At 39.1% G+C, this 15,583-nt stretch overlaps 1 protein-coding gene across 29 annotated transcripts in view; it reads left to right on the forward strand.

The window, feature by feature from the left end:
• The window catches only part of NCOA1 (nuclear receptor coactivator 1), a 219,274-nt gene that overhangs the window by 128,225 nt on the left and 75,466 nt on the right, over positions 1-15,583 (forward strand). For all 29 annotated transcript variants that reach the window (XM_069582750.1, XM_069582765.1, XM_069582749.1 and 26 more), the window contains 3 exons: positions 65-231; positions 6,448-6,545; positions 14,722-14,899. In XM_069582750.1, coding sequence (XP_069438851.1) covers positions 65-231; positions 6,448-6,545; positions 14,722-14,899 — 443 coding nt within the window. The remainder of the gene's footprint in view (positions 1-64; positions 232-6,447; positions 6,546-14,721; positions 14,900-15,583) is intronic.

Here is a 15,583-nt window from a genome sequence, read left to right on the forward strand (position 1 = left end):
CTTGATCAGAGAAGGAAATACGGTGGTAGAAATGTACAGTAACTGGATTTTCTTTGTGTAACAGCACTGAAAAGAGGCGCAGGGAGCAAGAAAATAAATATTTGGAAGAGCTAGCTGAGTTATTGTCTGCCAACATCAGTGACATTGACAGCTTAAGTGTAAAACCAGACAAATGCAAGATATTGAAGAAGACAGTCGATCAGATACAACTAATGAAGAGAATGGAACAAGGTAGGAAAATAAACAGAAAAACCCTCTGGCTGTGTTCTTTGTTATTAAGACATTTACAGTATGTGATTTTACTTTTTATTACTAAGAAATGGAATTAATTTTGTAATTTTACTAAAGAAGCAGTTTTGGGTAGATGGTATTTATTTTAGAATGTGAATCTGAGACCCTTCTTTTACCACAAAGTGGCTTGTTATCTTGAGAACTGGTTGCCTTGAAACTTTTGAAACCCAGAAGAGTCAGATAAAACTTAGTGACTCAACAATAGCAATCATATGGAATTAAGTCAGGAGATACACGTTGTGGTGTCGGACCCGAGGCTCTGCATAGCGTTGAAAGACAGCAGCTCAGAGGTAGGAGAGTCCCTCCACCTGAATTTAAGCTTATCTCTGCCTTGGCTGTGGTTAGGGGGAACAGCCTTCTCTGAGAAAGTGAAGAAGTGAAGTGAAGTCACTCAGTTGTGTCCAACTCTTTGCAACCCCAGGGACTGCAGCCTGCCAGGCTCCTCTGTCCATGGGATTTTCCAGGCAAGAATACTGGAGTGGGTTGCCATTTCCTTCTCCAGGGGATCTTCCCAACCCAGGGATCAAACCCATGTCTCCCACACTGCAGGCAGACTCTTTACTGTCTGAGCCACCAGGGAAGTTCTGAGAAAACCTTGATTTATTTTTATGGCTCATGTTTATACTATTTGTCTTTACTGGGGACCCCACACCATACAACCTCTGGGTTGCTTACCAGAAACAAAGGCAAAGTGCTTTGAAGGAACATCACCATATCGTACCCCATCAGATTCCCAGAGGAAAAAGTGCTCCTGAGGGAGATTGTGTGCTATAAACTTATGTAACACAAGAAATCATCTGCAGTGAGTAAGAACACAAACAACAAACAGAAGGAATAGGCGCTGAAGAACTTCACGCTAGCAGCAGCATTGTAAAAAGACTGAACGAACAGTCTGTTTTAAAATGGTTGAAGTGATAGGATTTTATGATTTTAGGGGCTGGGTAGTCTAGTGACTCGGAGAAGGCGATGGCACCCCACTCCAGTATTCTTGCCTGGAGAATCCCAGGGACGGCGGAGCCTGGTGGGCTGCCGTCTATGGAGTCACACAGAGTCGGACATGACTGAGTGACTTAGTATAAGCAGCAGTCTAGTGACCACTGATTCAGCAGACAAGAGATGCTGGTATTCTAGGTCTTCAGAGGGGAGAGCCACCCAGAGGCTGTATGGCCCCTTCCCTGCTGGATGTGGACACCCGGACAGGCTGGCTCATCCTCCCTCAGCCGAAGATGGGAGGATTCTGAAGATGGGGAAATGGAGTAGTCCAAAGGGAAGGACACGTAGACACTGACACTGGTATCGGTCCCCAAAGGAAAAGTCAGCTCCTTGCTTTGTCCACACCCTTCACACAGCTGCCAGTCAGGATTTTAGTACCTTACTCTTTAATGTGAATAAAAATCCAGGTATTTGAGGAAAGTCTGTAATATAAAAGAGAATAAATCAAGGAAACAAAAGGGAAAGAAAGGAACTCAGGGGAGGAGAGATGATACAGGGAACAAAAGAAAAATGTAAAGCCATCCAGCAGTCTTTCACCAACAAAAGGGAGGATATATCATCTATAAAATGCTATAAAATGCAACATTCAAAACAAATAACTTTTGGAACTTAAAATCAGGGTTGCTGAAAAAAACTCAAGCCCATTACCTTGTTTTCTACTCGTTGCCCCCTCATTGTGTCACCTGCAGCCATTCCAGGCACGTTTGCCTCAGGTCTTTGCACTTGCTCTTCTCTCTGTCTGGAATGCTCTTCCTTGGATGTACATAAAGCTTAGTCCTGTATCCCTTCTATGTCATGGTTCAAATATTTTTTCTAAGTGAACTTGTCCCTCACTAACCTGTCTAACACACATACACATGTGTGCATACACACACAAACACCTTTCTACATCTTCCTTGATTTATTTTCCCCACAGTACTTGTTACATCTAACATATTATACATTTTGTTTGTTTATTGTCTGCCTGCCCTCACTGGAGCTTCATGAGAGCAAAGGTTTCTGTTTGTTCACCACTGTGTCCCTAATACCTAAAGCAGTTCCTGGGTACATAGTAGGCTTTTCAGTGAGTATTTGTTGAATAAAAGGATAAAGTGTTGAAAGACAATTTGAAGAAATCCCTTAGAAAGTAAGATAAAAAGGCAAGCAAAGGAAAGCAAGAGAAAGATAAAGGGTAGAACATATCATTAGTCCCAGGGGAAGAAAAAAACAGGCCATCTAGAAGGGAAGAAATTATAAGAAGTAATACAAAAACAAAAAAATTCTCAGAATTAGAGGCTGTGCGTTTCCAGATGGAAAGCGTACATGTCATGTGCAGCACAATGACTGAAAAAGAAAGAAGAAGACCTCACACCAATCCAGTTTCTAGACACCAGAGAGAAAAAACAAGAGAAAGGGAAAAAACAGACACATACTGGATTACTTTCAGAAGGATCCAGATTTCTAAATAACAACACTGAAAATGAGAATCCTGGACCTAGAATTATGCGTTCATCCAAATGAAGTATGGGTACAAAATAAAGACAATTTTCAGACATTTAAAGCCTCCAAAACATTATCTCCTATGTACTTTGTTTCAGAACTATCTATCAAGGGCTTCCCAGGCAGTTCAGTGGTTAAGGCTCTACTTCCAGTGCAGGGAATGTGGGCTCAGTCCCTGGTCAGGAAACTAAGATCCCACATGCTGCATGGTGCAGCCAAAAAATAAAAATTAAAAAGAAATATCTATTAAGACCAAGGTAGTAAACCAAGAAAGAAAGGCATTGGATCTTAACCCAGGGAAACCGTGGAATCATAACACAAGAAAGGTAGAAGGAAACCAAGGGTCACAATTGAGCAGCAGACTGAAGAAGTAGCCAGTCCCAGTTGGAGGAGGCAAACAGAGGGCTCCGGGAAGAATATGTCCATGGGGAAAACGTGGGACTCATAGGAATATGTGATGACTGAGCAAATTGAGAGGAACTTTTCAGTCTGGTGGAGAGTTTAGAGATGAGTCAGACTTCACAGAAAAACTAAACCATAAAACACAAGAATTGTAAATTACAGTACATACCTTGACTCATTTATGGACTGTATGTAGCCATAGTAACATAGATATTAAATACTGACTGCTCTAAAAATTATTGTAACTATATTAGGAGGATATAAAGAGGGAAAGTGTGTGTCTAGGTGGTTGATGTAAGTAAATTATGATAGCATGTTAACAGATTGTCTAACATGGACACAATCAGGATGTAGCAAATAACCATGTTATTGAAAAATAAAGAATGTATTGTTAGGATACAGGCAAGGCTATTATTTCAAGAGACCCAATGTACAGTGGCTTTAACAAGATAGGCTAGGTGTGTGTCAGATTTTCAGATTCCTTCCCTCTCTTGGGCTGTGCCACTCCTAGGGTATTGCCCCTATCCATGTCAAACATGGCTCACCTGTGCACGTCCCAGACGACAAGAAGGGGAAGGAAAACCGGAAGGTATGCTTCTTTCTCTTTGAGGACAAGACTCAGAAATTGTGTGTCACTTCTGTTCACATGCCTTAGGCTGGTCGATATAGCCGCTTCTAGCCACTCCTGCCTTAAGTTTTGCCTAAAATTTTATGTTTTACTTTTCATGCATAGTTACTTCATAATGTACTTGGCTTTGGAAGTTTATATTCTTTTGGAATTGTTTCTTTTAAAAAACAACAACAACAACAAAAACCTGTCTTAATGTTACACATACATGAAATGATGAAGGAAGTGTTTCTTAGAACTAGATGAGAAACTCCCATGCTATAATAATTTAAAAATAAATAGCCCAATTAAATGAAGTCGCTCAGTCATGTCCAACTCTTTGCAACCCCGTGGACTGTAGCCTACCAGGTTCCTTTGTCCATGGGATTCTCCAGGCAAGAATACTGGAGTGGGTTGCCATTTCCTTCTCCAGGGAATCTTCCCGACCGAGGGATCAAACACGGGTCTCCCGCATTGCAGGCAGACACTTTACCCTCTGAGCAACCAGGGAAACCAATTAATAAATGGGCAAAGGCTCTGGATAGAAATTTCTCTAAAGAAAACATTCAAATGACCAGTAAGCACAGGAAAAACATACTCAATATTATGAGCCATCAGAAAAATACAAATCAAAACCACAATACAAATACAAGTTTACATTGCTGGGGTGGCTACAGTCAAAAAGACATAGCAACAAGTGTTGGTAAGAATGGGAGAAGTTGGAACCCTCATACAGTGCTGGTGAGAGTGTAAAATTGTGCATCCACTTTGGAAAACATTCCAGTAGTTTCTCCAGATATTAAAAAGGTAGAGTAATTATATAGCCCAGCAAGTCCACTTGTAGGTATATAACAAAGAGAATTGAAAACTTACATAGAAATGTTCATAACAACATTATTCATAAATAGCCAGTAAGTGGAAGCAAATTGTATATCTATCAACTGATCAATGGGTAAATAAAATAAGGTATACCTGTACATTGGAATATTATTTGGCAGTAAAAAGAGTGAAGTACTGATACATGCTTCAACATCGATGAATCTTGAAAACATGCTAAGCAAAAGAAGCCAGTCACAAAGGACTACGTATTTTATGATTCCATTTATATAAAATGTCCAAACTAGGCAAATCTGTAGAAATAGAAAGTAGATTTGTGGTTGTCTTGAGCTTGGGAACGTTGGGAAATGGGGAGTAACTGCTAAAGGGTGTGAGATTTCTTTTGGGGGTGATGAAAGTTTTCTAAAATTTATTGTAATGGTGGTTGCACAACTCTGTGAATATACTAAAAACCATTGAATCGTATGTTTTAAATGCCTGAACAGTGTGCTGTGTGAATCATAGCATAATAAAACCATATTATAAATACTAAATGAGATAACGTTTTACGCCCATTAGGTTCCCCAGAATTAAAAACTGTGTTGTTATCAAGTATCAACATACAGAAAAACAATAACACTTGTATGTTACTGGTAGTACAGCCTCTTTGGAGAGTAACTTGTCAAACTTAGGTAATGTTGAAAATGTACAGGACCTGCGATCCAGCAGTTTCACTTCTAGTATTTACCCTAAAGAAGCTGTCACAAATACTCCAAAGAGAAAATACGGAAAATAGTTTATTATCGCACTGTTCGTAGTAGCCAAAAGGCCTGCCAGTAGGGGACAAGGAAGTCAACTGTGGGTTATTCATGCAGCAGTTCAAATGAATATATCAAATTTATAAGTATCAGTTCAGTTAAATCTCAAACATAATATTGAGTGGAAAAATAAGTTGAAAACGTCTGTATGTTTTTATATAAACATTAGACACAAAACAGTACTGTATTTGTATGATCATACATATGTAGTTGAAGTATGAAAACATGCTTAGAACTGCCTTCAGAACAGGTTACTTCTGGAAAGGGACAGAGGTGGAATGGTGGTAGAGCTGTTTGTAACATTTTATTTATTTAAAAAAGAAAGACCTGAAGCAAATAATGCTTACATCTATGAAAAATGAATGACGGATATGTGAATGTAGCTATGTCACTTTATGTATTTTTTGTAGTATTTGAAATATTTCATATTTTAAAGTGAAAAAAATGAATCTCTGTATTCAGTAATACCATATTTTTTTTTTTGGTGAGCTAACCAGTCTGACCAATTGGAAACTTTTATATAAGTATTGTTGCTACTTTAAGACAGTGGTTGGACTTTTCAACATCTCCACACAAAAGAATTCCAAATTATTTAGCAGCTGTTGATTTATCAGTCAGAGCTCACAGAGTCATATCTTCACTCTGTCTTCAGTGGCAATTGATCAGCTCAGAAAAGGAAAAAGAAAAATATAGGAATAATTATTCTTTTACAATTTGCCCATTTTTTAAAAAACTTTTGGAGTAGACTTTTTTAAAAAGGTTATATATTTATACCATTTTTTCTGTTGAAACACTGTACTTGACAGGTCAGAAAATTCAAATTTTCCTGCTGCCGCTTATTAGTTGTAAGATTACTTCACCTTTGTGAACCTCCATTTTATCATCTACAAAATGAGTATAATTAAGATTAAATGTGAAAGTGCCTAGATAATGAGTAAATGTTATTTGAATCTGAAACTAGGTGAATTTTTGTCTTCATGAACTTGACATTGTGGAAATGAGCTCCTTTCAGATGTGTGACTTTTTGTTTCTTTGTTACAGAGAAATCAACAACTGATGATGAAGTACAGAAATCGGACATCTCATCGAGCAGTCAAGGAGTGATAGAAAAGGAATCCCTGGGGCCTCTTCTTTTAGAGGTAGGTGTTCTCATTGACTCAGAAAGTGATCAGAATCTTTGTTCTAGCCAATCTGATTTTTTCCTTTATCTTCCTTATATTTTACACCAATTAACAAATTATAAAACAAAGTAAAATTTTAAATAACTTTTAATGATTATTTTAATCTCAGAAACTATTTTGACAGTTATTATTATTTCAGAATCAAATGCGAGGAACAGACATGAGAAATTTTCATAAAGGCATTCTAATGGTCACATGCTAAATAAAGAAAACTGTCTGGCTTTGCTGTTTCTTTATGGTAGTTAGGACTAATTGGGAAAATAAAACTTCTGGAATTATTTAGCTAGCTAGTGCTAATTCTACTGTGCTGTGCGTTTAGTTGCTCAGTTGTGTCCGACTCTGCAACTCCATGAACTGTTGCCCGCTGGCTTCTCTGTCCATGGGGATTCTCCAGGCAAGAATACTGGAGTGGGTTGCCATGCTCTCCTCCAGGGGATCTTCCCAATCCAGGGATCAAACCCAGGTCTGCCAGATTGCAGGCAGATTCTTTATTGCCTGAGCCACCAGAGAAACCCAGTTCTGCTGTAGGATTTTACTTCTGAATAAGGGATGCCTCGCTTTGTTACAGTAGGTGTTTTCTGACTAAGAATTTTTTAACTATTTATGTGACCATTGTAAGGGAACTTACTATTTTAACAACTCTCTGTCACACTTTTTAAAATGAAGAACTTTTAATCTTGAATTACTTTGTAGCTACTGTGTAATTTTCACCTGTTTTTTCCTGTCTAATCTTTATTCCCTCTGTTCTCAACACGGATGTTTTGTTTCCAAGCAGGTTCGTCACCTTAAGTGCTCCCTGCCATGCATGAATGTTTAAAAACATACATATGTGTGTATATATACATACGTATTCCCCCAAAATTAGGCTTTTCTATCTCTTGGCCTAATTTTATTTTTTATATATCTATATTTATTATATACATACATGTATGTAGCTATAAATATGTGTATTTAAATCATACATGTATTTTTATATTATATATAAAATAATTTCTTCTTTCCTGTCCCACCTCAAGGTCCTTCTTTCTGGTGAAGTCTTGCTAACACTCAGACTTGTATAGGTCTCTTGATTTTCTAACTCCTTTATACATTTTTTCCTATTACCCAAACTAATCCTCTGTTTTTGTAATAAATAGAATTCCCTCTACCAACACCACTAATTTGAGAATATTCTCAGCATTCCCTCTTTTGTAAAACTTCTTCATAATCCCCTTTTATAAAACTATCTCTTCTCTCTGGCTGCTCATTAGCCTTTTTTCTCAGGTTTCTTTTTCTTGTAGTTCAGTTCAGTTCAGTCACTCAGTCATGTCTGACTCTTTGAGACCCCATGGACTGCACCATACCAGGCTTCCCTGTCCCTTACCAACTGCCAGAGCTTGCTCAAACTCATGTCCATTGAGTTGGTGATGCCATCCAACCATCTCATCCTCTCTTGTCTCCTCCTTCTCCTGCTTTCAGTCTTTCCCAGCATCAGGGTCTTTTTTTATGAATCAGTTTGTCACATCAGGTAGCCAAAGTATTGGAGCTTCAGCTTCAGCATCAGTCCTTCCAACGAATACTCAGGACTGATTTCCTTTAGGACTGACTGGTTTGATCTTCTTGCAGTCCAAGGGACTCTCAAGAGTCTTCTCCAACACCATTGTTCAAAAGCTCAGTTTTCTTTATGGTCCAACTCTCACATCCATACATGACTACTGGAAAAACCATAGCTTTGACTCTCTTTCTTTATCTGCATCTTCAATGTTAGCTTCCCGCAGGTTCTTTTGGCTCTTTTCCTTTTGTTTTTTATTCTGTGCATATTTCCTGGACCGTTTTATCAATATCTGTATCTTTGTCTATATGATGTTTTTGTGTGTGTCTGTGTCTGTTAAAATACCAAAGGGGGCTTTCTGATTTGAAATGCTAATGCTAAATTGCTCAGTCATGTCTGACTCTTTGCGACCCCATGTAGCCCGCCAGGCTCCTCTGTCCATGGAATACTCCAGGCAAGAATACTGGAGTGGGTTGCCATTTCCTCCTCTAGGAGATCTTCCCAACCCAGGGATCGAACCCGTGTCTCTTAAGTCTCCTGCATTAGCAGGTGGGTTCTTTACCATTAGCGCCCCCTGGGAAGCCATGAAGTCTAGATAGTGAACCTAAAACAGATTTGAAATAGCAGACACCAGTTCTGACTATGTTAAGCAAATGTGGGCTTACCTCATAGCTCAGCTGGTAAAGAATCTGCCTGCAATGTGGGAGACCTGGGTTTGATCCCTGGGTTGGGAATATCCCCTTGAGAAGGGAAAGGCTACGCACTCCAGTATTCTTGCCTAGAGAATTCCATGGACTGCGTAGTTCATGGGGTTACAAAGAGTCCAGCACGACTAAGCGACCTTCACTTTCACTTAACCAAATGTGAATTCATTGGGATACTATTTTGATACACAGAACCATGCTTAGAAATAAGGTGAAACTAAGGCATCTTGGTCTTCCTTGGTAGCTCAGTTGGTAAAGTTGGTAGCTCCACATGCTACGCAAGAGACCTGGGTTCAATCCCTGGGTTGGGAAGGTTGCTCTGGAGAAGGAAATGACATGCCACTCCAGTATTCTTGCCTGGAAAACCCCATGGTCAGAGGAGCCTGGTGAACTACAGTCTAATGGGTTCAAAAAAGGTTTGGACACAACCTAGCAACTAGGCATCTTAAGGAGGCTAGAAAGGAGAAGCTATACAAATTGTCTCTTTGAAAGATCCCTCTGGACAGTACTCTGCTGCCAGAATGAATGTGTTCCAACCATGTACATTCTGATTGTAATTCTTCTCAAGGTTCATATTGAGGGAGGAAGTTTCCCAATGGCCTGATTAAGAATCCCATGAGACTTTATTAAATGGGGAAGAAGTAACTCCTCAAAGGAAATCAGACATTCTCTAAAAGGGGAAAAGGTAATTATAGTTAAAAACAAATAAGCAAAGACCAAACGATACAATATGTACCTGTAAGTCACATAGGTATATCTTTAGCCCAGATCTCTCTCCACAGCTTCCCTTTCATTATATCCTATTGCCTTTTCAGCATGTCCATCAGAAAGTTCCTCAGTCATTTCAAAATATAACATTCCTACAGCTAAATTTATAATCGATCCCCTCATCTCCTATTTTTTAAAAAAAAGTAAAAAAATTTAAAACTTGTTTTTTTCCCCCCTTGAGTCCCCTTTATCTAGGAAAGGCACCTATCTACCAGAACCCTGAAGTCATTAATGAAGGATCATCCCCTGTGCTTGTTTCCATCTGCTGGAGGTCCCCAGATGCTGTTTGTTCTGCATCTGTAGATTTCTCTTCTGTCACTTCCACTGCCGTTGCCATGATCCAGGCTCGCATTTGACCTGGAGTATCACAATAGCATTGCAGTTTGTCTGCCTACTTCCAGTCCACATGCCGCACCCACTGCCAGAAGGATCTTTGTTAAAGCAGATCATGTCACTCTCCTGCTTAAAAACACTACTTTCAAAATAATCCCCATGGCTTTTTTTTGGGAGGGGGGAGGTAATGGTGCTTTACTTTGAAGCTTTAAAAAAAATAACTTTTTATTGTTAAGTATAACACAAATATGAAAGTGTCTACAAGGTGATTTTTTTTTAACCTCAGCTGTTTCCTCTGTTTGAATGTTCTTTCCACCCCTTGTCCCCCCGAGTTATTGCTCTGTGTCCTTCAGGCCTCAGCTCAGGTGTCATTGAGCCTCCTCCCAGGAAACTTTACCCACAACAGCCATTCCTTTGCCCATTTGGGATCTGTGCGTAACCTTTGTGAACGCCTCTGTTGTACTACACTGTGACTATGTGTACTTGTCTTTTTCCCTCAGAGACTATAAAATTGTTGAGAATGTGTGTTTTATTCCCAGAACTTTGTCCAGTGACTGACACTTAGTGATACTCAGGGAAGCTTGTGTAATCATTTAAAGCGAGGGCTCTGTGAGAAGCCCTGGCCAGTGCGAACCCTGCGTTGAGACCCAGGGTGGTCCTCTTCAAAGGCTGATATCCTGGGAAGAGAGAAAAACTCTTCCAACTGATGATGCTATACTGAATGGAGTGGCATTTGTTATCATCCCCTGTGTGTAGCTCAGTGTCAGCCCAGCTGTGAGAACTTGGAGAAATAGGAAGATTCCTTCCCAGCAGCATACTTGGAAATTAATTATATGCACAACACATGAGGGAAACTTATAGAATAAGAACAAATATTAGCAGGTTATATTTATTAGATCCACTTTTAGATATTAAAAATGTTTATATATTCATAGGAATAGTTTCAAAGGATTCCTTGAAATGTTATGAATCTCTTGGGAATAGGATTTTGGCAGATCTTATACTATCCACTTAATTGTCATATTTTTAAAAATTTCAAGTATATATTTTATTTTAATTTAGAAGACAAACAAAAAACCCCACATATCCAGCCCAGGATAGGCTGTCTGCATCTCAGGAGAAGGTCAGCAGGACATCTCTGCAGCCATGGGGTAGCCTTTGTCAACCTGTTTTCCAAGCCAATCTTTTCTGGGGAAGCTCAAAAGAAACATGATGCCCCAGACTTCTTAGAGGAAATGATGAGTCCATGTAACTGAGGCCAAGCAGGGACCTGGTAAAAGTTCTGTATTCCCTGTAAGGCTGACCAACTGCATATTCCAGAGGCCAGCTACTAGAATAACTTCCCAGCTTGGCAGTAAGGTCAGGTGCAGTCAATGGGAGAGCCTGGAGAAGTCCCAGAAAGTGTGAAAACAGGAGCCTACAGGGACTACAGACCTATTGCAAGGAAGGAGAACTTTTAAGTCCTTTGGGTTTCACAGATGCCTTAAAAATAATTGCACTGTGTAGTCCAGGTGAATCTCTCTGGACCTTGCTAGTGCTTGAGATTTATCTCCACATCACCCCTGTGTCCACGACTGGCCAGTCTTCAGAGTGGGCAGAGATGACCCCAAGAGTGGGTCTCGGTCTCTTCCAGCCCTGCTGCAGACAAAGGGTAATAACTTCCAGACCTAGAGACAGATACAGAGAGTGAAAAAAGCAAGGGAGAAGCTGACTGACTGAAGTTAGACAGGGTTGCTAGGGAGGCCGTGTCCTAGAAGGACACCCTGAAAGCTAGATAGAAAATAAGGTGGTAACTTGGAAGCTGGGTAGTGTGTCCCTTGGAAATGATTCGCCATGAAAGAGCCAAGTTTTTCTTACTTGCCTGCTTTGTATATCAGTCCTGTTTCTTGCTCTGAGATACTTTGTTGTACCTGTGCATGCGTGTGTGCTCAGTCGTGTCCGATTCTTTGTGACCCTTTGGACCATAGGCCGCCAGGCTCCTCTCTCCATGGTATTTTTCAGGCAAGAATTCTGGAGTGGGTTGGCATTTCCTCCTCCAGGGGATCTTTCTTCGATCGCTTTGACCCAGGTATCGAACCCGCATCTTCTGCCCTGCCTGCATTGGCAGGCAGATTCTTTATCACTGTGCCTCCTGTGAAGCCCAAACTGTTTTTTTATTAAACTCTTTTAAGAGGCCTCTGGGTGTTCTTTGGAAGGAATGATGCTAAAGCTGAAACTCCAGTACTTTGGCCACCTGATGGAAAGAGTTGACTCATTGGAAAAGACTCTGATGATGGGAGGGATTGGGGGCAGGAGGAGAAGGGGACGACAGAGGATGAGATGGCTGGATGGCATCACTGACTCGATGGACATGAGTTTGAGTGAACTCCGGGAGTTGGTGATGGACAGGGAGGCCTGGCGTGCTGCAATTCATGGGGTTGCAAAGAGTCTGACATGACTGAGTAACTGAACTGAACTGAAGAGGGCAGAAAGGAAAAAAAAGAAGTTAAATTATATTTACACTGATTCAGTTAATAGCTATGAACATTTAAAAATATCTTTTAGATCTTCTAAGAAAATGATAAATGTTTGTATTTCAGTTATCCCTATTTTCACATAAACTTTAAGAAAAAATACATATATAGATCACCTGTTATGATATACTCTGATCTAATCTATAGCTACTCTGACTTTAAGAAAACAATTGGATATGAGAGTGGCTTCTTGTGCTCATCTAAATCCAAAATAGATTAGTGAAAGGTTTGTCTAGTGTTGAGGTTTTTAGATTATTAATCACATCCCTTTCATCTTCGCATTATAAACTAAGTGAAAAGTAGTCACAACAGTCAGGTGGAGTAAAAATAGTTTTATTTCTTTTTGTTCTTGTTAAAGAAGATATTAGCAGTATTTTTCATGAGAACAGTGCTGTGCTTCATTATTTTTTAAAATCTTGATTGAATACTTTGGAAGGCATTGATTTTAAGATGTAGTTTCAAGTTCAGTTTATTTGAATATTTGGCTTAAATAATCACCTGAAAATTCAAGACACCTCATAAAAATGAGATAGATATAAGTGGAAAAATGTATCATTGGATGAGTTTCTGAGTCACGTTACTCATTTTGAAATGCTGCCTACCAATTATGTAAGTTTTTCTTCAGATTTCTTCTTCTTTTTTTTTTTTTGGCCACACTGTGCAGCTTAAGGCATCTTCATCGAGGCTTGAACCCAGGCTCCAGCAGTGAAAGTGCTGAGTCTTAACCACTGGACCGGCAAGGAATTCCTTAAATTCCATTTTTAAAAAAAATCTCAAATAGTGATTCTCCAAATTAATCAGAAGGTGTTGCATTTTCCTTTTTTAAGAAATGGGTTTTTAAAGCCCACCAAACCTGGAAGACTTTTGAGCAGTGAAAAGGTTTTGTTTCCAAATGTTTAAACTGAGAAGATAATTTTTATAAGTGATTTACATCATTTTCAGCAACAAAATGATAACTGTGGTAACATTTCAAAACATCCATTTTCATATACTGACTCTATAATGTGTCTTTTTGAAAGCAGTTTATTTTCATTGTTAAAATTTCATCTTTACCCTGAAGGAACAAAATTAAGTGTGTATATTATTTGGAAAATACCTGCTGGGTAGGGTATTATCATTACCACACATCATCATAGAAAAGGTCAGCAAACTTGGGACACTTACCTTTTTTAAAAAAAGAAAAATGAGTAGCTCATCAACATTATTAGACAGCTTTGTTAAGTCCTTTTTTACAAGTAGCCAGCAAATCATGTGTAATACCAAGGGTGGTTACGTTGTTACAAAATTCTGTAAATGTTCTGCTTTTTAAAGGACTTGTTTTTGTTGCTTTTCTACATTCTATAGCAAGTAAACTGCAACATGTTGCAATAAACAGAAGGATTATAAATAAGGTATCACTGTCATCTTCTCCATTCTGGATCCTCTCTCAGATTCTGGTATGGACTGAGTGAGGCACCAGGGTGTCGATATGTTAATAAAGCTTAATTTCTTCCTTATGTTTTAGGTTTTACTATAAATAGAGATTCTAACTTTTTTGCCGCACCTCTGTGGATATTACGCTCCCCTTGGGTATATGCATCTTCTTTTGGAGCTCCTGGGCTCCATCTCTGTGCATAGAAAGCCCTCTGTGACTTGGCTCCTGTCCACCTCTCCAGACTCACTGCTTGTCTTGTGCCATGTGCTCCAGCAGCTCCAAACTGCTTTTTGGTTCGCTTATGTGCCATGCTCTCTCCTCTGCCTAGAGGGTTCTTCCCTCATTCCTCTTTCCCTCCGCCGCTGTGCCTTTTATAACTCAGACCAGCGCCTGTAAGGAGCCTTTCTCTGCCTCCCACCTTGACCCCAAATAAGCATCCTTCTTTATACTCACAGAATAGTCTGTCTTTGTCTTTCACACTGTATTTCTCACTGGCATTTTATTAGGCTTATGTCTCTCCACTGTACCACAAGTTCCTTGAGGGTAGACACCAGGTCTTAACCCACAGTTTAGAGATGTTTATGACTGAATGGGTCAGTCGCTTACTTCACATTACTGCCATAAAATTTCTTTCTAAGAAAGAAGTTTGACATATTCATTCATGCCTACATGAAACATAAGTGTACAGTCTGTTTTAAAATCCTGTTCCCTCCACAGAGAACATGCAGTATTAAATCTTCTATTTAATACCCTTTTTTTAAACTTGACACATATTTCCACTCTCTTTTTCAATAGAGAAACATATTTGAGTATTTTTCTTGTCTCTTTTAGCCTCATAACCTCTTAATCCTTTTTTTTTTTTTCTTTACAGGCTTTGGATGGGTTTTTCTTTGTTGTGAACTGTGAAGGGAGGATTGTATTTGTGTCAGAAAATGTGACCAGCTACTTGGGTTACAATCAAGAGGAATTAATGAATACCAGTGTCTACAGCATACTGCATGTGGGTGATCATGCAGAATTTGTGAAGAATCTGCTACCAAAATCACTAGGTAAAAGGAATGTGTTTTTTTTAAAGAATATGAGCTCTCTGTAGCTTCCCCTCAGTAAAGTATAATTATTATTATGTTTATAATATATGATATTCTATGTCATACATATTTTAAATATTTTAAAATTTAATTTCAGCCTGAGATTAAATATGAAGGAGGAACATCATCAAATAGCTGATAGAGAACATTCCTTTTATCCTCTTCCTCTAGATTTTGCCATAATTCTGTGACAGAGTTAGGAAGCAGAACAGTTAGTCGTCTTACCACAAGAAGCTTCTGCTTGGAATTCCTTTTGTTTTGAATTTTAATTATGTCTAAGGAAGAGACAAATGTATGTAATTTATCCTACCAGCTTGCTTAGAGAAAAGAAAAAAGGAAGGAGGGAGGAAAGAATAGTGTTCATATTACATACTTACTAAAATGAACATTTTTTGATGTAAGTGGTTTCAACTCACGAGTTCCAAGCATGGTTGAAGTTCCATCCAATGGTTGGATGGGCTGTTCACTGCCAGAGGAGGCTAGCTAAGAGGATAGATAGGGCTGACTTCCAGCCTGTGTTCTCTTCACTAAGCCATGTACCTGCTCCTTAACCTGTAGGCACTCCAGAAGTTGGGAGGAGAGTCTTGGCTAGAAATCCTGTATAACTAATCAAACATGAAAATGAAATGTTATCCATAGCTCTTT

The sequence above is a fragment of the Ovis canadensis genome, chromosome 3, assembly GCF_042477335.2.
Source record: "Ovis canadensis isolate MfBH-ARS-UI-01 breed Bighorn chromosome 3, ARS-UI_OviCan_v2, whole genome shotgun sequence".
NCBI classification, from domain to species: Eukaryota; Metazoa; Chordata; class Mammalia; order Artiodactyla; family Bovidae; genus Ovis; species Ovis canadensis.